We start from the raw sequence: 20,468 nt of genomic DNA on the forward strand, positions 1-20,468 counted from the left end.
AACGCAGACGCTTTAAGTCGTCTACCCTGTATGTAATGCGGCTATGATATTGATGATGACAAAGAGCCGCATGATCGAAGGGCAAAAGCAAATGGTAAAGATTTAGCTTTTGACGAACCTCACATAAAGACAATACAAGCTAATAAAAAGAGCTTAAATTAGTCAAAGAATGGATGGGCAAGGAAAAGAAGCCAAAGTTTCGCGAGATAGCTGGTCAAAGCGTATTTTTACGCTCCTTATGGTCATAGTTAGATATACTTATTATAGAGAACAATTTGGTTTGCAGACGAGTAAAAGACACGGACACAGGATTAGAGAATTTACAAGTTGTTGTACCTATGTCGGAAAGGAGGTGCATCTTTCTGGATTGACATGACAAAAGAACAGCAGGTCACCTGGGGATAAATAAAACGATAGCTAGGATACGAAGTAAGATGTTCGAAGATACGTGAACGGGTGTTAGGTTTGTGGGGAAAAGAAAACCTTCGTTTGCTGGACAGAGAGCGCCGATGCAGATTGTACAGAGTGGGTTTCCAATGGATAGGTTTGCAACGGACATAATGGGTAAATTGCCCGTGACAGATTCAGAGAATAAGTATTTTCTCGTAGTATCCGATTATTTTACTCGTTGGACTGAATGCTTTGCTATGCGGAACATGGAGGCCAAAAACAGTGGCCCAGAGGAGGTTATAGTAAGATTGGGGGTGCCATACACTATCCATTCGGACCAAGGGCGTCAGTACGAGAGTGAACTGTTTTAAGGAGGTATGCAACCTGTTGCAAGTAGAGAAAACTCATACTACACCGTACCATTCACAATCTGATGGTATGGTGGAACGGTTTAACAGAACTCTGGAGGCCAGGTTGAGTTCATGTGTAAACCAAAACCACACCAATTGGGACAAGCAGCTACCATACCTCATGCTGTCGTACAGATCGGTGGAACACGATACTACTGGGTTCAGTCCAAATTATCTAATGCTCGGTATGCTATCTAATGCTCGGTAGAGAAGCAACGACCCGTTAGATCTCGTATACGAAATGGAAGTGCAACGAAAACCTATTCCACAAAATCGATGGGCGTGGTTCTCCAAGAAAGACAAGAACAAGCTCATCGCATCGTATGAGAAAATACTAATGCACAAATGTTGCGACAGAAGCGTTACCACGACAGAAAGTTAAAGTGGCAGATATTTTCCCCCGGAAATAAAGTTTACGTTTATTTTTCGCGAAGAAAATTAGGTACATCGCCAAAACAAACAAGCTTTTGGCAGGGCCCGTTTTCGGTCCTCGAAAAGTGCTCAGAATGCACTTACAAAGTTTCGTGTGGAAGCAAAGGTTCTCCTCAAGTGATACATGTTGATAGAATGAGGTTGGTTAAGTCTCAGGTTTTGACTAATGAGGAGGTTCCTAAGTTAGAGTCAAATTTCGATGAAAGAGAATCTGGTGATCAGATAGATGATGAAAATGATAACAAGTTGGGTTTAGTTAATATTGAAGCTGAACAAGAGTTACCACAAAGGTCTGTTAGAAACAGACGCGCTCCTGCTTATTTGTCAGACTATGTGTTAGATTTTGACTCATTTTGAAATGTTGTTTTGACTGCATCTAAAAAAGAGAGCCTGAATATGGTGTAGAGACAGTGCCTTGTTGTAGATAACTGGTAGATAACAATTTCTTGTGGAAACGTTTTGTTTAAATATATTTTTAAAAGATAATCTACGATCATTGTAAATAAGAAAAATCGTTAACACTGCTTGTTTGCCGTTATTTCTGGATTCAAGCGAGGACGCTTGAGATGGAGGCGTGGGTAATGTAACATAAATGGTAAATGAAAATCGGTGATGAATGCCGAGAGCCACTCTGAAGTCGCAAACGCCCGACTCTTTGATTGTTCCGAGTATCTCATATCACGTGATCAAAGGGTATAAATACGAGATGCCGTGAGTCTGCAGTCAGTTGCAGTATAGACGCTGAAGTAAATACTTCCAGGTAAGCTTATTGTTCGTTAGTCAATATGCAGAACAATAAATAAATACTGGCGTATAGAAGCAACTTGCGTTCGTGAGCGTTGCTTGTTAGATTCAGCGGGTAGACATTTGTTGTCATTTACGAGGGTTCTTCGTGGGGTCGCTTTGAAGTGACCGATAGAAGCGACGGGTTGTTTGAAGCGACCGATATAAGCGACGGGTCGCTTGAAGTGACTGATAGAAGCGACGGGGTGTGTCGAAGCGATGCATAGAGTGCGGATAAGGCCCGTACATTCACATATTTATATTTAATTGCGTTTTGAATCAATAAACGCAGGGGAAGCGACAAGGAAAATTATTATACATTTAAAACAATCACCATAAAAATCAAACACCTCAGCAAGGTATCAGAGGGGACCCGTAATATATATTTGCGTGTTAGGCTTCGTATTGTTTGATTGATCCTCATAGACTTTTGAACCTGCTGAAAAATGAGAGTTTATTTCTTAACTAGCAAACACTTTGGTTGCCTTTATGCGTATATATTACCGTTAATTATAGTAGTAAACGTTTCCTTTAATTGTATGGGTCCTTCTTCCCCGAGAAAGGAAGATGTATCCAGTATGAAAATATTAAATGGACCCTTTCCATGTTGATAGCGTAATTAATGACCTTAAAATAAGCAGCTTAATTTCAAAGAATTTATTATGTAAAGCATACAACTGCAACCGATATGTACCTTTAGCATTATTTTAAATTTGCTAAAAGGCTGCAGGGTATCTCTCAATCATTTATCTAATGGAAAAATGCAATCGAAAAAAAAAAAAACAGTCCATGACTCTGCATTTAGTATTGTATGCAAAACATTTTAAAGAGTCATAACTAAGTTTCTTTGCACGCAAAACAACATCAACAATTCCGAGAATCTGTCCATAAAAAGATTAGATGTGAGCTTTCAGTCAACTTGACATTTCCTTGACACAAAAAGTTCCCTACCTCTGCATTTAGTGTAATGTACATAGTCTGAAATTATTTGAAATCTAATAAAAAGGCATTTTATTACTTAAAATGCTTTAAAATAGAAACTTGTAAACTAATTTACTTTTTTCAGCTTCAATTGCTGCTTGCGTTTTCCAGTATTGCTCTGCATGAATTAAATTCTGTGCCATTTAAAGCTTTTGGAATAAAACAAGTGACAACCAATGATTAACAAAGCTCAACAATTAGACAGAATCCTTTTTCACATTGATCAGGTAAATGGTTCACTCAGATTTCAAACGTCATGTGACGTTTGAAATAAAATGGACGAAAAAATAAGCATACTTCAAATTAACCAAAACATTTCATACAAAAACCCATTGCTTGTTTGAAGGTAATGAAAATGAAAAACTTTCTGCTTAGATATTTATACACACTCTGAAACTTCCTTGTTTGATTACAATATTTTATTCTAAAATATGAGTTAATTGATTGTTTAAACATTGGGGAATATTACCGAGCAGTTACGGTATAGCTAAGGTTCAGATGTATTTATTATGATTACGAAAATGCATTGACCTTCAATACAATACATTTTAGTATTGACAACGCTGTAAAAATAAAACAACAGGTCTAGACTTAACCTTTACTGTAATTAAAAAAAATAAACTCAAGGAATAATTCTATTGCAACCAACCTCCCCTTCAAAAAATGTAAATACAAATAATCAGTGTTCCGGCATCAAACAGTTTAGGCACAATGCGTAATGGTAAGATGCATTATACAAAAACAATAGTTTATATCAATATATTTCTATTTGATGCAACGAAGGTATAAATTTTGAATATACTGAAGCAATTTACAATAAAATGCATCTATATACATAAAAATACAAAATTAAATTATTATAATGTTCTTGATGAGTTTTTAAATGCTTGCATTAAAATCATATCATTGAAAAATAGAGAACAGACAATATTTCATCGTGCATTCAATTGCATGGATTAAGAAGGAAACTGATACAACATTGTATTTATAGTTTATAAATGTATGATTAGCTTGATTGTTTTCCTTCTCACTTTTGTACTAATGAAATGTCAGTTTTAAATTGTAGGCCACGTTTTATGCATCCAGCGACAAACGGTGTTCAAATATTACATCTACATGCATTTTGCAACCGGATGATTTTTAACACACGATAACAAGAATATGTGGGGGTGGGGTAGATAGCTTTAAAATATTTGTATGTACACTACTTTATATAATTAATTCTGTATGAAGTGGAAACTCACAAGTTGTACCACTTAATTAACTGATATTGGAGAGCTATTCAAATAATAATGAAAAACTTGAACCAAGGCATTAATTCTTAAGGGTTTAAGGTACCATCAAACTCTATATATATAAAATATCTATACCTATTATAAACGATTGTTTGACAGATTTAAAAAAAGAAATAGAAAAAAAATCTGGGAAAAGCGATTCTCCATCATCAATAGGAGTAGTACCAATATCACAGAGGGTTCTGTGTGTGAATATATTTATAACTCTCAAAGGTCAAAAGAATTCATTATTTTACAATAATGGTATTATGATTCCGGGAGCTTAATATCAGTGAAAACAAAATATTAAACTGTGCACGCACAGGTCGAGTTAGATAAACAGCATTTGAAAAGGGGATAATTAAAGTATTGGCGAAATCACGCCTTTTCCACCATCCTTTAGTTCGAAAGTTTTTTTTTTTACAATAGGCTTTATATATAGGCTGAGATCATGGAAAAAATGACCCGCCTCTACGCATGGGTTGGTTGGTTGGTTTTCATCCACTCCGGAGATGTTTTTTCATACGGTTCTAAAAAGTAAGTTTTTGTGCGTTTATGGGATATTTTCTACTTTTTTTTTCCCTTTTTGTAAACTTTTTCAAACTAAATAATGTCTTTTCCTGCAACTACTAAGCGTACCCCTCTCCCCCGAAAAAAATTTATCAAACATCCGACATCAAAACATTTAGTGTGTAATTACCCACTGCAAATAATATTTTACAGAAAAAATGTGGTGTGCAAAGATTGTTTTCATGTTTTGAATGTATATTCACTAATTGTTTTAATAAAAAAAATGTTAATTCCCTATATGTGTCTACCCCCTCCCCCTCACAACCAGCGAATCCAAATTGGTTAGGATAATAGAAAAAAACATTTTTATTGATGTCGTTGGGCATCTTAAAATATTTTAAGATATCGTCCTTTAGCCCCTACCTTGAAATAGTTACAGAGTTAATGCCCTTTGAGCAGGACATACTTGTTACCGCCACTCCTCTGAAACTGTAAGAAATAGAAACTTGAAACTTTTACCAATATCTTCAGTACATTTAAAGGGTTCAACAATGTATTTATTCTGAAAGGACCTGAGGCCACCTTAAAGTAGTCATTGCCCATGAAAGTATTGAATTTCCACAAAATCACTTACAACGATTTAACTATCTATCGTAGAGATTTCGGACTACTTGGGATAGGAGCGTCTTCTTGTAAAGTCTCAATAGATTACTGGATTGGGCAATATGATATACAATTTGGTCAAACATGTATCACATTAGGTTCTGTGCCTTCTCAAGTGCAAGTTGTTTTAAAAGTCAAACCATTTATTATGTGCGAAGACAGCAAGCCTCTAGAACAGTCTCTTCTATTGTAAGGATTTCTATTATAGGCTTGTGTACAGAATTTTCACCTGGCAAGCGCATCAGTTTTATTCAAAGTAAGAAAAAAAAATCAGAAGATATAATTTTAACATTAGGAAATTCTTAAAGCAATGGTTTGAAATAAAAAGAAATTCTCTTAAAAATCATTGGTGATGTTTTCCTCTATTTCTTGTACCACATATATCACTGTAAGAATATTTTTTGCTGTAACTGTATAATTAGTTCAAAGTACAACAACAGTGTTTCAAAAACTAAGGTGAAAAGTATAACAACAAAATGCAAATGTTGACTAGATATAGCTGACTTTATCTTCATTGTTTTATACCTGAATAATCACACAACATAATTCAGAACTAAATGTCATACCTTGCTGACCAAATTGTATACCCTATTGAGCATCTAGCAAGATATTCTGTTCCGCACCGTAAACATAAAATAACGATAAGACCTCATTTTGTTCGAAAACAATTAGTCTACCAGTCTTAAGAAAGGATTTCTTCCAATGACTTAAATCTATCTGATACTATCTTTCTGATACGGAAGCTTAAATTGACGATTACAAAGTTTTAATTTATTACCATTAAGATCTCTAATTTGTATAACTCATTTTCGCTATTAATAGATTAATCAGCCTAAAATAAAGATTCCGATTGGAATATTTATGTTGCACTGTTTATAATATTTAAAACAATTGACAGTTCTATACCGATTTAATGGTAATAAAGCACAACATATCAAGCGCATTATTTTGTATAGTACATGAAGTATAAATTGATCATTTTCCGAGGTGGTTATCATGACAATTGTTGCTATTTATGTATTTTTTGCGATTGTCTTTTGTGCCGACTAATAGCCACTTTTACATTGCACCTTTTAATACAGTTTTAATCAGCTACATGTATATCATTACTTGCTGTTTTTAATTTCGTTTTTTAAAGATAATTAATCCATAAGAAAGGACTTAAAGGAAACCTTAAATACGGTTGTTGTTTGTGAATTATTGAGTCAACCAAAGTCCCTTTCAAATTGACAAACTATTGTAAACATCGAACAGATTGAAACAAAAAATTCAACAAAGTAATTGCTAAAAATATGTTATATGAATGACAAAAGCTATGTCATTTCTTTGCTATATTTTTTGATCGAAAACCAACATATTTTAAAAAATTAAAACGCCATCCCTTGAACGATTTTTAGAATAACTCAGTTCATTTGTTTAGAATATTTGCAATTGTACTGGCATAGTTTACTTAAGTTCCTCAGAAAATGTGTCAACAATCCATTGTAAGATTTTCAGCTTGCATTTTGCAAATGATATGTAGAAGAAATCTAAAGAATATCTTTATGATGTGTTTGAAAAACTAAATTTCACAAATGTGTTCACAAAAACTATTTCAATGTATGTCAAAATGTGCATAATGAATTTCCTCAAAATCAGACAAAAGAATGGGATCAGAATACGTTTGAAATATAGGGGAAAAGAATAAATTGACGTGTTTTTGGCAGGTATGTTTGCCTATTTTACAATATTGGAATAATAATTCGTCTGAATAATTAATCAAAACTGTCTACATTTAATCATTTTTAAATTACATTCCAATAGTTTTTCTATAAATTAAAGATGAATATGGTGTATGAAAACTTTTACATCTTTAAAATGCTATCATTAAAGCCAACAACGACTCCGCCACGTCCATAATTTGATCAGATACCAAATACACAGCTAGATGAAATGCCTATTAATTCAATATATAGAGCAAAATTGAATTAAATAACGACACATCAATTTTTCTAAAATATATAGATAATAATGATAAATAAAATAATCTTTTATTCGATATCAAAACCGAACACACATCAACTTTCTGTATAAATCAATATAATATTGTACTCAGAGGCGCTTATTGCGTTTTGAAACTTCTAATGTGATTAAAAGGTATCATTCTTGGATGGCCGATTAAAGACAAAAGAAGCGACATCGAATACAATAACGTTATAAGATTGCATAAGTTTATTTTTCAAACTAAGACACATGTTTTAAACATTGTTGCTCGTGTTTTTCACGGAGACGAGTCGTTTTTCAACAATTTCACTTCAGTTATCTCTCTTGTCGCAAGGTTTATCTGTTTACTCTTAGCCATCACAACCCTGTAACTAAACGTTGGTTTTGATGAGTATTTTATATATATATACTGCAATACCAAATAGGTTGCTTTAGCAAATACGTGGATTACATTTTGTTTAATTAACGACTTATCATTGTAACTTACGCTTGATCCTGGATGGTAACAATAACACTTGAGTTTGGATCACGTTTGTAAGATTGATTAATTCTTGCATTCATTTCTTTCGAATATTGATTCCATTGTCCGTTGTCATCTTTCCAGAGCCACTGATTCATTGTACATGGATAAGTTGGCCCATCGGTATCAATATCTGATGGTTTGTTACTCACTATGTCATTTCTGAAATACTTTCCTTTGGCTACATGTAGTATAGGCTTCTTTGTCATTTCAACAGTTTTATCATTCGATGATTTTGACGCTAAATCCTGATCTGTATAACGAGATTGATTGAATGTGAAGTAAAATATTTACAATTCCTAATTAAAATATAACCAGTGAATATAGACATTTATAAGCATACTGACAATTACCGGTACACCGGAATTCTAATTGATTTTTATTATGTAAACCAATTTAACGAAGCAAAATCTATATCATTTCTTGTGTTTTTTTAACATAAGGTATAACGTAGTTTTTTTCCTTAAAAATATTCGGCAGAAAATTGATAATTTTCCGTTGTTATTGTGTCTTTCTCTCTTGATCAAATACTGTATCAAAGCATATTGCATTTTTCCAAGTTCAACACGTATTTCTAAATCTTTATCTAAGACTAATGAGTAATATAACATTTTTTTTAACGTTTTACGAATTTTAGTAAAAACTAAACCCTGTGAATACTGCAACTACATGTATTACAAAATATCCGTTTGTTTCTTAAAGTTAAACGTTTTATTGTGTGCATCAAAAAAGCTTTTCTTTGCTTTCCTTATCATACCAATATAGATGAGAAAGGAATAAATCATTATTTTTTAAGTCTTTTTAGAAATAAATACGGGTTCATCACTTGATCAAATCATTCATTATAAATCTGATCGCGCACGAAACCACTTTTATATAACGTTGTTATATTAGATTCATACCCTCTTTCGTACATGCTTCAGTTTCAACAGAAGAACTCAGCGCAGCTTTCTTGAGATGATACCTTGTGACTTCTGGGGAGAATGGATCACTACAAGTCCATTTGAAAAAACAAAATATTGAAGCAGGAAAACATGTGTTTGAAACGCTTAATAGTTAATTAACTATGATTTCAATAAAATGATAAAAAATATTTGCCTAAGTTTTAGATCAAAGAAGCCATAATTTCCAAATTTATATGTCCCTCTTCTTCCATTTTCCCACTGCACCTAGATAGAAAAAGAGTACTAGGCATTTGATGGATGGGTTGAAAGGTTTATATAATGGAGGATAAACATTTTGAATATCACATTTATTTTAAGAATAAAACTTATATGTAAAACTACTGAAAAATACACTGTGCTCTGCTTTAAGTAATCAATTATCTAAAGTTATCTTGGATGTGGAGTTGATTCACCGCAATCGTTGATATGTTTTGCTTGTTCGTTAAATTGATCATGATAATTTCCAATCAATCATTATTTCATAAATTTTGACATGTTTATGCTTAATTAGTAAGCGGTTTTTTTTTCAGTTCATAAGGTTTTTAATTGTTTTGTCTTCTTCAGCAACAATGAAATTTTGCAGGGTTTGTGAATAAGAAACCTTGGAATTAAATAACTTTTACATGCTTGTTTTGTAAACAATCTTACAAGGACTATCCCATCACTCCCAACACGAAGAACTGATCCGATGTTTCCGGTACCACCGTCCTGGTCATTCCAAACCCAATCCGGAATTAATAAAACACGTCACTAGCTGCTTTTCATAAATCTATTTACATCTCCGTTGATATCTCGTTTAATTAAAAAAACAAATAATTTCGTATTCGATATTTTTCTAAACAAAACCATAAACTTTAAATCACACCATGCAGATATTCGATATTGCTATTCTTTAAAAGATCAAAGTGGTTACATTTCGCGATATGAAATAAGAAAGATACGACTTGTATCTCTTTTTGTTTAGAGTAGTTAGATTTCCAATAAAATCTTTAATTTACAACTTTGGGATAGGTTTACATGTACCTCTTGTGACATTGCAGCCTGTTGCAATCAGTTCATCATTTAAAATCCGTGGTTCGTTGCAGACCTGTACATCAAATTTGTCCGTCTTTGAATCTGCTGACCCATATCTATACTTATGTATAGAGCCTGTGTCCCATTCGACATTTAACCATCCATCTTTTGAATAAGCGATATTAAAAAGGAAAAGTAGATTCTCACAAAAAGCTAGATTTAATAAACATATTGAAATACAATTAACAAAAAAAATATATAAAATATATGCAATTATTTAATCTGTACAGAAAATGCATATATGAATTAATCAGATGTATACCAAGGGCTTCAAACATAGACATAGACTTTGATATATTCCGATGTGTGTAGGCCAGATAAAAACACATGTGTATGAATTATGTTTGTGTATTTACGGAAATGTAAACTGTGTAATATGTGGTTGTCAATGTATATAGATATTGAATATCCACTCTTATTTTAAGAGGCAAATTCGTTAGATACTTCAAACCTCTATGTAAATTATCAGTTTGAATTTTTATTTGATAAACACATACAGATGTACAGTGTACATATAATATTGTTCTTTCCTGAAATCATGATATATTGTAAAAAAAAATTTCTACATATGTAAATTTGTGTGGTACTACTGATACGTTAATATCAAGAACGAGACATTATTATGTGCTTGGTTGTAAAGAATAAATGAATTGGAAAAAATAAAAATGCATTAATAAACAGTTAAAATAATTTGACGAGTCTTTAAAGTTTTTAAATACAGATAAAGATATAATATTGTTCATTATTTACAGACCCATGTTTAAAGTTTTAATAGTATCAATTATGTACAAATCTAAAATCATTTACGTTATTTAAATCAACAAATGAAATAACTTGTACCTCTCTTGGAATGTCCTATCACTGTTCCAGGACCGAACTTATCTTGATCAGGATATCTCCAGTCTCGACCACGTTTGACTCGGGAACCCAGGGAGGGCATTCGCGGGTCTCTTTCCTCATAAGCATCATTCTCTACTTCAGTGTTTTCATCGATCGGTTGGTACAAGAACTTTTTGGAGCAAATTTCATATATGTCATTCTACAATGATTACAATGAACTTATAAAGATATTGTGAACAAGACATAATTGATATGGTGTTACAAAATCATAAACATATTTCACACATATCAAACATGCTTATAAGCTACGGCTTCAAATTGAAAATATCTTCAATTGAGTTGATTATAATCAGTTAAGCCTGTATAAATTCTTCACATTTTGCGCTGTGACTGCAGCAGCTATGTTTTTTTTTTCTTCTAAATTTGACTTTGTTTTGATATTCGAAAGAACATAGTATCAGGCAAAATATCTGTAAGGAACCAGTAGATTAATAGAAGGATAGTTTATAAATTGATTTTGACGTACAAGGTCCATCTCGGTAAATACTTTTTCCGGAAATGTACACACAAGTGACGTCAGAATTCTCTCTCGGTCATAACCGTCATTCTCCATTGTAAACGACAAGTTCGAAGCAATTTTCTACATAAAAAGGGAAGTTAATCAATCAAACAAAATTCTATACTCAAATGTTTAGATTACATCTAGATGTATTTAACAATGGCTAAGTAGCGTAAATGAAATATGTAACGACCTTTAAATGCAGGAAACAAAATTTAATCTTTTTCATAAAAAATACAATGTAGTTGTTAAAAACCATTTTATGATATTCAAAAACAAAAATACATAGTTTCAAGAGATTAATTGTCATTTTTGTGTCTTCTTCGGCCATATTTATTTTAATTAACTAATTTTATACAGCTAAATGTACATATCTGACAGAAAATATCTTACGGTATTCAGAGAGTATTCAGCAAATTGTTTAGATTCTCTGAAATTGATCATCTTTCCTCCCCGTGACTGGGCACTAATGAATTCTAACAATCTCTGAAAATATATACATAAAATGATAAATATATGAATGCATATAACTAAAATTAATTGATCATAAATTTTTACTTAATACAAATAAGTAAGATTACCAGATCAGGGTTCCTTCCTACAGGAATACAAAATATTGGATGTTTTTCCCCCATGTGCCTCGTAATGTGTAATAAATGAGACGCATCCTGTCAAATTAAAACTCTATTTTAATATTCAGTACAAGGTAAAATTGTATACATTGTACATGTACCCGTCCATTGGCTTAATATACTTAATAGCGTCGAATGAACATTAGATACAGGATACTTTAGAATTATAATTGTTCATGGAGGACCAATGTACGTGGCTTTGATGGGTAACCCTTGTCCACGAATCTACATTCCAGGAGACGTTTATACAAGCAATTGTTAGATTTTCATTAAAATCATTCCTAATACACTACATGTACTAACGAAGTTACGTCCAAACAAAGCAGGAAAAGCATGCCTTCTCACGAACATTGACCCTCAATAAATGATTGGAACGTCGTGAAATCAATTTGGCAGTATCAATTTATCATTTATACTCTTTCCGTTTCATTTGAAGGACAGTCATCAGAAATCGACTCTGTGAAATCTGTTGGCCTTCCATCTGATATGAGAATTATTCTTGGGTGAATATGAAAACTTCCCATTACGTACGAATGACCTGAAACATATTCATTCTTTATAAAAAAAAGTTATATCATGACATAATTTCAGACAAAACATACTAAATATTCAATGACACCCACTGACATCACGTTTCAAACTTTCAAGGGACAGGTACATAGCAACTGTTAATGGTGAAGGCCCTCCAATTTCAACATTGTCTGAAAAAAAAAATCTGTAGGTTAACTTATTGTTTGTTAAAGGAATATTCAAGAATATTTGAGAACATTATTAATAAAAACTTATTTGTTTGTATCAGACAAATACGCATTATATTATGTTAGGAGTTACTTAGAAGAATTCTCTTTCCTAGTAGATGTACTAAAACACAAGATAGAATGAATGGATGAATGGAAGAATTAATCATATAAAACTGTATACAATTTCTTAGAATCTTTTATGTTCTATCTTCTTGTCCGAAATATATGTAAGTAAAACTAAACAGCGTATACCAAGGGCTTGTTTGATATCTTCGTAATGGTTAGAATAATAACGTTGAAATTCTGTATGCCGTCCACATGTTATAACTGCTACGTTTTCGTCAATATTTTGATGGTTTGCATACTCTAAAATATGTAATAAGATACGTTTAGGTAGTATATGTAACAAAATTCATCAACCCCCCCACCACCCCCATATATATCCAAGAACTGCAAACTAAGGATTAAGTACCATCAAGTATGTCCGTAAACGCTTCCTTCATTTGTCTGAAACCTTCCTCCCCGAGACTGGAGGATGTATCTAAAATGAAGATATTACATGGACCTCTGCCATGTTGATGACGTAATCTAGAATCTAATGCGCATAAAAGAAAATAAGTCCATAAATTAGTTTTATAACTTGAATAATTATCTCGTACAATAACGCTTAGCAGAAACGACGTTTATAGATGAAAACTCACTTTCTCTGGCTGCAATTAACGACCGAGTCCTACACATCTCTTCTGCTCTTTTAATACCTGATTCCATATTATATTCTCATTGCATGTATCAGACAATTGAATGGTCAGATGATTTTTTTTTACGAAAACCACATTGTATTGTAAAATCACAAGGTTTCCTAATTTTTTACAACAGGAAAGACAACAGGAAGAGAAACTGTGTCATTGAAATATTTTGCACAGTTTTATCCCGAAATGTGGAGGAGTTTTAAATATTTTGAATTCAAAGTTAAATGAAACAAATCATTTTGTTTTCAACGATGCAATCTTTGACACGAGTCATAATTTTAAAAATCCTTTTTATGTAAAACGAAAGTGTATTTCACGATATTTGTTTTAAGTATGTTAAAACATAACAAATTAAAACTTCCTTGTGTCAGACAAATTTCCTGATTTAGTTCAAGCGTATTATATTCAGATAGATAGATAGGTAGACAGATAAAGAGAGTGAGATAAAGAGAAAGAATAGAGAGAGAATATAGAGAAAGAGAGAATAGAGACACTAAGAAAACGGATAAAATGAGAGAACAGACAAAAAACATTCACATACAGGATAGAGGATGATAACATTATCCCGAATGATGCTTGGTGCATTACTTACATGTTTATAACTTGTCACAAACACCTGCCATTAGCAGAAATTGCTACACTGTCAACTATGCTGATTTATATGTCGATAATTTGTTTATTTACCACATTGATTCAAATTGATTGACTCTGCATGTTAATCAACACATTTATAACTCGCTCAACATTTATTTACAAGTCTAGAGTTTACGTGAAACCACGTTGTAATGGTTTTTGTGTTGTTTGCACTAGGTGTGTTCGATGAATAAGAAAATTGTTTTTCGTTATTTTTGTTTTCAATATAATGTACCATTTTTTATAACCTTTATTCTCTTAATTCACAGACATTGGCAAGACATTTTTACATGTATTTTTTTATGTTCAATCTTTACAAAAAATCATTATGACATTTCACTATTGTCGTCTTTGCAAAATTAAAACATCTAACATCACTTTTTCTTATTGATAGTCTTTAACATAATGGATTTTAAAATTGTAAACAATGTGTATTTCATGTTGTTATATACATTAACACAAAGTTCTCAATATTTACCTAATATTTTTTTTTTATTTTATGAAGTAAACGATAGGCAAAGCTTTAATTCATAATTCATTATGCATGTTTCTATTGGATGTTGTTTTTAAACCGGCTAAGTGTCTCCATTCACTTATAGTGGAGCCTCAGTTATCCGGACGCTTTCGTTCCCAAGTCAAATCGTCCGGATATATGAAATGTTGTCACACAAATGACAGAGTATTTGTTTATAATTAGTTTTAATACTGTTTTTTTTCGCCTTTCATACGAAGCAGCAACATATTTAAAGTTGTTTGTTGAAATTCAGCTTTCTAACTTTTATATCGTTAATTCATCACAAAAAAATATTAACCGGTATATAATAATAGCTGAATTTAGCTAACTTCGTGCGATAGTCTAATCTTTGGAGAAGTGGACAGGCATAGTTTACATGGATGTAGGCTATGCCTGTCCACTTCTCAAAAGAGAATAAAGCGATAGGTGTTATATACGTTATATTTATTTTACTTTACATTTCACAACACGTCAATTTTCACAATAATTGATGATTTTTTTTTTAAGTTATTTTTATTCTTCAAATACCTTTCTTTGATTAATAACAGTATTTGTTATCAGCTGGAAAATTGCAAGATCAACCGCTGGACTTACGATGAGTTAACATGCTTTCATTTTGTTTCCCTGGTCTACTTGCGGTTTTGACTTTATCTAACAAGGCATTCATGAGACAATTCGTTTAAGATAACTTCTTTAAATAGATTAATCACCAAGATATGTAAATCTTTCCATTCAAAAAAAAATAATTTTGCACATTCTTCTTTTAAAATAAGGTGATGTTTAAAAAACGATTATACTTGGCAAATGTGCAGGTAAAGATACCCAAGCCACGTGAGGCGTGAATAATCCTGTCTAACTACACGTTTAAGCACTGTCGGTAGTTTGAAAGTTATTTGGGACTTGAGAGTGTTTATACAAGCTACTCATGATCGAGGGTCTAACACCTGAAAAAGGTGTGACGTACGTAAACTTTCTGTAGTATTTGGTGGGGTATCGTCAAATTTTACCGTCCGGTTAAATGAAGCAAAATTAATAGTTGAACTGTGTTTTGTGGTAAAAATCTGTTCCCAAATAAAATCGTCCGTAAACTGAAGCATTCGGATATCTGGGGTCTGGATATCCGTAGTCCCACTGTATATGCAAAAACCTCTGACATGATACATCCTAACCTCAATGACCAAAAAACACTTAAAATGTGATAAGTAAAAATAATAATTAACACCTTCCCTCGAAAATTAGTGAGATAATCTAACATTTCTGACCATAAAAATCATAATTTTGTTAATTTTGCCATTACACGTATTCCCTAAGTAGTTAAGAAGATAAGAACAATGTAACGATCTTGACAAGTTGCGAAATAAGACTGAAGCCTTTATACGGTATCACCTCCGGTTTTAGTTGACATTCGGATTGTTTGCGTTGCCGATAAAAATAATGTGCATTTTGTAGCAGAGGAAAATTATCTTTAAATAACTTTTTGTACAGATTGCAAATATTAAAAACAATGTCGATGACGAAATGAACAGTTAGGGCTCTTTTGAAAATAGGAAAAGAATTGATCTATGCGGGAGATGGATTTCCGAAAAAAAAATTGAAAATCAATTTTTTTTGTTATTTTTTATCGTACATATTTCCAAATTTTTCGATTTGAATTTGAACTTATCATATTGCTCTTGCAATTTTATTATCAATTTTTAAAATTGACTAAAGAGCATTTTCTCAGTAAAATGGTATATTTCTGCATGGTTATAGGCCTAGATATCGTCCCTACAAAATCTTAGATATTTTGACTGGTTTTGTTTAAAAGAATATATTAAGCTATAATTTTATTAGAGGCACCCCGGCCCTGGGCTCGAATATTGCCAAAAAAAACCGACAACAATTACGGAAACTGATTTCTATCATAGTGATCTACGAGGGTCAATCAAAAAATACGAAGACTTTTGTCATAGCTATGTTACTTAACGTCATATCATTACTAAATTTGGTAGACATAATTTAGCAATAGTTTCAGACAATTTGCAAGAAAAAAAGTTAATAAATTTCTTTATTTCTAAGAATTATTTAGAATTTAATCCTGCAAAAATGAGGTCACGGCGCACGGTCAAAATGTGTGTTATGTCAACAATAAACCATATAATGTTGAAAGTATTATCTCTATAAATTTGGCTTAAAACCAAATTATATTAAAACTTCAAATTTAGTATAGTCATGGTATTCTATGTACCAAATAATGACGGGATATATTCTTCTGTCGAACAGATATTAGTAACTTAAGTCAGATAGTCCTCTTTCGAATTGACTAAAAACATCGACGTCGCCTGACGTCACGGCGCAACGAGAAGTACAAATAAAATGGATTAAATTCAGGAAAAAGCCGATACAAGCTGTGAAAATGCTCAATGGTGCAAAAAATAAGTGAACAATTATTTGCAAGTTTGTGTTTAACTGTAATAAATTTTGTGGGGGTTGTGGTCATTGTATTTTGAATATGAAACAGTCCGAAAGAGAGTAGAATATCTGTAAATATTTGGTCATAAAAGAAGTAACGTCAACCAACGTTCAGGGTTATCCTTACTGTAAACTAAGATATACACGGTTAGAAAATGAAAACATTGAAGAACAAACTTATTATTCTCGAGCAAATGTGTGCAAATAAGATGTTAAGTGGTTCAGTGCCATTTTAAATTGAAAGAAGAAAGGCACAAGAGATTAAGCGTGATATATAGATGGAGTATATCTATAAACTGTGCGTGTTTAATTTTGACTTTATGTTTTGAACGTTACCGTGCGCCGTGGTGACAAAACATGTTGTTTTTAAAAAGGGGTAACAAAAATACCGTTTCATCAAATGAACTAAAACTTCGCATATCAATAACATAATTTTTGGTGCAGAGATTAATCTGTTAAGTATGACTTTCATGAAAAATATACGATAGACAGCCGCATTGTCTTCGTTTTTTTTTATTGACCCTCGTATATCTACATCTAATAATGTGAGTTCTGGATAGATTAGTAGGTTAAAGTGTTGGCTGTGTCACACAGGTTTTTGAGCCCTGGATCGATTCCATCGGTGGGCATACTATTTCTTTTCTTTTTTTAAATAACGGCATCCATAAGCAGGGTTTATTTATTATAGCGGATGATTTCATAGTCAAACCTAAACTTAATGACTACGTATTGCATATTTTTAGAAAAAAAAATCCCAGAAGCCAGATGTGAAATTTCGACAAATAAAGCGGTTTTTAGTATCTGTTCTATTTTAAGTTGCACTGAATGTTTGACAACCAAACAAAGCACTGTCACGCCAACAGACTTATCTTACAGATACACATAAGACAGCAACTCGCGTGTAAATTCAGAATTTGGATTTATCACAATTGCGCTAACGTTACACTAAATGTCTGATAACTTAAAAATCTATACTCTGCATTGTCGCCATTACATGCTCAATAAAGTTGTGTAAGTACAGACAAGTAGCATTGTTTCTTAAAGGAAATAGGACAGACTAATCCGAAATCAAGACAAGCGAAAAGAAGAAAAAACGGAAAACATGTTTCGTCACTTTTTTTAAATCTTAATAAATGTCACCATGGGAGGAGATGTTTGGAATTCAACTGCGTTGTTTTAACCATAAACAAAGTGGCAAGCTCTTGTAATTAAAAGCTGGAAAACAAATCAACAAAAACAAACACTTTTTTGGTATCAAAATTGGCTTGGCCCCAAATTTTGGCCAGGCCTCAAATTTGGCCTGTAACAAAATTTCTTGCCTCTTTTTTGGATAATTTATTTATTGATAAGAACAAAGTACACAGTTACTTCAAGCACAAAAATCAAATTAGCTATCTACAAAGCAACACATTGTCTTATTCCCAAAATACTATGGCTATTATTTTCGTCATATAATTTTATATTGCTTATGAAAAAAAAATACCGACTATAAAAAGTATTTAGAGTTGTATAAGTTCTACAGATAATGTTTGCGTATAGTACACATGTTTACACAAATAACATAGGTGCATAAAGCTAGTAAAAAAATGTGTAAAAATAAGGCTATATTAGCAATGTATAGAGATTTAAATTAATGTACAAGTAATATCCTGGCTAACCCGGTAGACAACCTTATCTACATATAGTCAATCACATAATCTCCGGATGTACAAATACATAGGCAGACACTATGTATCCAGGGTAATAACAGTCTACTATATTACAATTGTTCACTATAATTGTCTTTATTATTAAGTTATAAAAATCAAGAAAAAAAAGTTGCTGTCTTAATTAGGAGGTTCTATCTAGTTTTACAGTCCATATCCTTCCTTTTATGACAGCCCTACTAGAAGTCAGGTCTCTTCTCATTAGTTTTATGATAAAAGATTATATTTTACACTATGATAATAAGACATATCACATCATCTTTGACAGATTTTCAAAATTCCAAAATTTGAATTTGAATTCCAAAGTAATTTAAGAATGTAAAACTGCCATTGTATTAGCATGGCATGGTTTTTTTTTCCAAAGTACATTGTAATTTAACTCTGAATTAAGGCTGATCAGTATCGGCCAATACCTATATTAAATACTTGTTTGAGAAAAAAAAATTGCAGTGCCCAATTTGTGTTTATTCCAACCAACAGTAAGGTCACAAAACGTTTTGCGTTGTTCAATGTTCTGATATTGAAGTTCCTAAATTTTTCCTAAATATACACATGCATGAAACTCTACCCTAATCAAAAGGTAATGATTAATGGCATCGCTGAATCAAGTTATTGGAGAACGCAATGTTGCAGTCATTCACAAATGACAATGTAGTAGACTGAATGCTGTTTACCTGACCGATGCATTTTGCTTAAAATAAACTTTAAAACTAATCAGATCTTTAACGAACCGTGAAGTACACTACTTCATATGCAAGCTGACCGGTAGCAATAGAGGAGGCCAATAGAGCCTCCGCCTAAAAACAGACTGAAGTAATGATAATAGGCAATGACAAGTGATCAGAAAAGCGAACTGAAGCTGGTTATTATAACAGGGTTATACCATAAAATTTTTTAGGTGCCAAGCAGGCAATGTAATCCCCCATCCCATCACCACCATCCCTCTATCCAACCAAAGGAAAAAGAATGGACCCAAAACAAGTAAAACATAAAATATGTAATAAACTTTAGTCAGTATTTAATGGTCTTTTTTTACAACCCAAACGAAGAAATATGACCCTAAGGCCATGATTTCTACGATGTAATCGAAGTATTCTACAACTAAGTGGGTCATTTTTCTACGTAGAAAAATGACCCTTAACATTCGCTGTCACCAAGTGGGAAAATCGACGATATTTTGAAACGAGCTATATTTTTTTGCTATGATCTCATCTGGTCAGGATAGATGAATAACATAATAAAAAGGGCATATTAAAGATAAGCCCTCACTAACAAAATGTTAAAACCTATCATTTGAATAAAACATTATCCAAAATATAATCTGGATTTATAGTATAGTACGGGATTACCCATACTATCATCTTGTGAATCACTATATTAAGAAAAACAAATTAAAGGTTGGTGGACACTCACAGAAAGACAAAGCGTAGAAAAACTTAACAAAAGGTTTAGAGTCCATCACGATTTAGTTCCTGTTTATCTCTTTAATATATTCCCATAAACTAAGAGAATTTATTCAAATTATAATACACGAATCGAGAAGACCATACTCTTCCAAAATGTAGACTTCAACTACTTATTAATAGAAATCGTTTGTTACTTATGAAATAAAGCAATTGAACAATTTTAATATATCTGTCAGAGACAATTCATATTTCAGTAGCTTTAAAAGCAGCATAG

At 32.3% G+C, this 20,468-nt stretch overlaps 1 protein-coding gene across 3 annotated transcripts; it reads right to left on the reverse strand.

Annotated features, from left to right (window-relative positions):
* Positions 1-6,855: 6,855 nt before the first annotated feature.
* On the reverse strand, positions 6,856-13,574 carry LOC117688886 (uncharacterized). Of its 3 annotated transcripts, none has more exons than XM_066088832.1 (13): positions 13,437-13,574; positions 13,208-13,276; positions 12,988-13,101; positions 12,619-12,696; positions 12,412-12,533; positions 11,945-12,031; positions 11,757-11,849; positions 11,331-11,444; positions 10,805-11,003; positions 9,914-10,069; positions 8,849-8,937; positions 7,914-8,199; positions 6,856-7,797 (listed from the first exon to the last, which is right to left on the reverse strand). In XM_066088832.1, exons 1-11 carry the CDS (start codon positions 13,501-13,503, stop codon positions 8,885-8,887), a joined length of 1,152 nt encoding a protein of 383 aa, XP_065944904.1. In that variant the 5' UTR covers positions 13,504-13,574; the 3' UTR covers positions 6,856-7,797; positions 7,914-8,199; positions 8,849-8,884. The 3 variants fall into 3 exon arrangements, with proteins under 3 accessions (XP_065944904.1, XP_065944906.1, XP_065944903.1); XM_066088831.1 differs by having other exon boundaries at positions 6,857-7,797; positions 13,208-13,330; positions 13,437-13,571; XM_066088834.1 differs by lacking the exon at positions 12,988-13,101 and having other exon boundaries at positions 13,208-13,330; positions 13,437-13,571.
* Positions 13,575-20,468: the final 6,894 nt, after the last annotated feature.

This window comes from Magallana gigas, chromosome 6 (assembly GCF_963853765.1).
Source record: "Magallana gigas chromosome 6, xbMagGiga1.1, whole genome shotgun sequence".
NCBI classification, from domain to species: domain Eukaryota; kingdom Metazoa; phylum Mollusca; class Bivalvia; order Ostreida; family Ostreidae; genus Magallana; species Magallana gigas.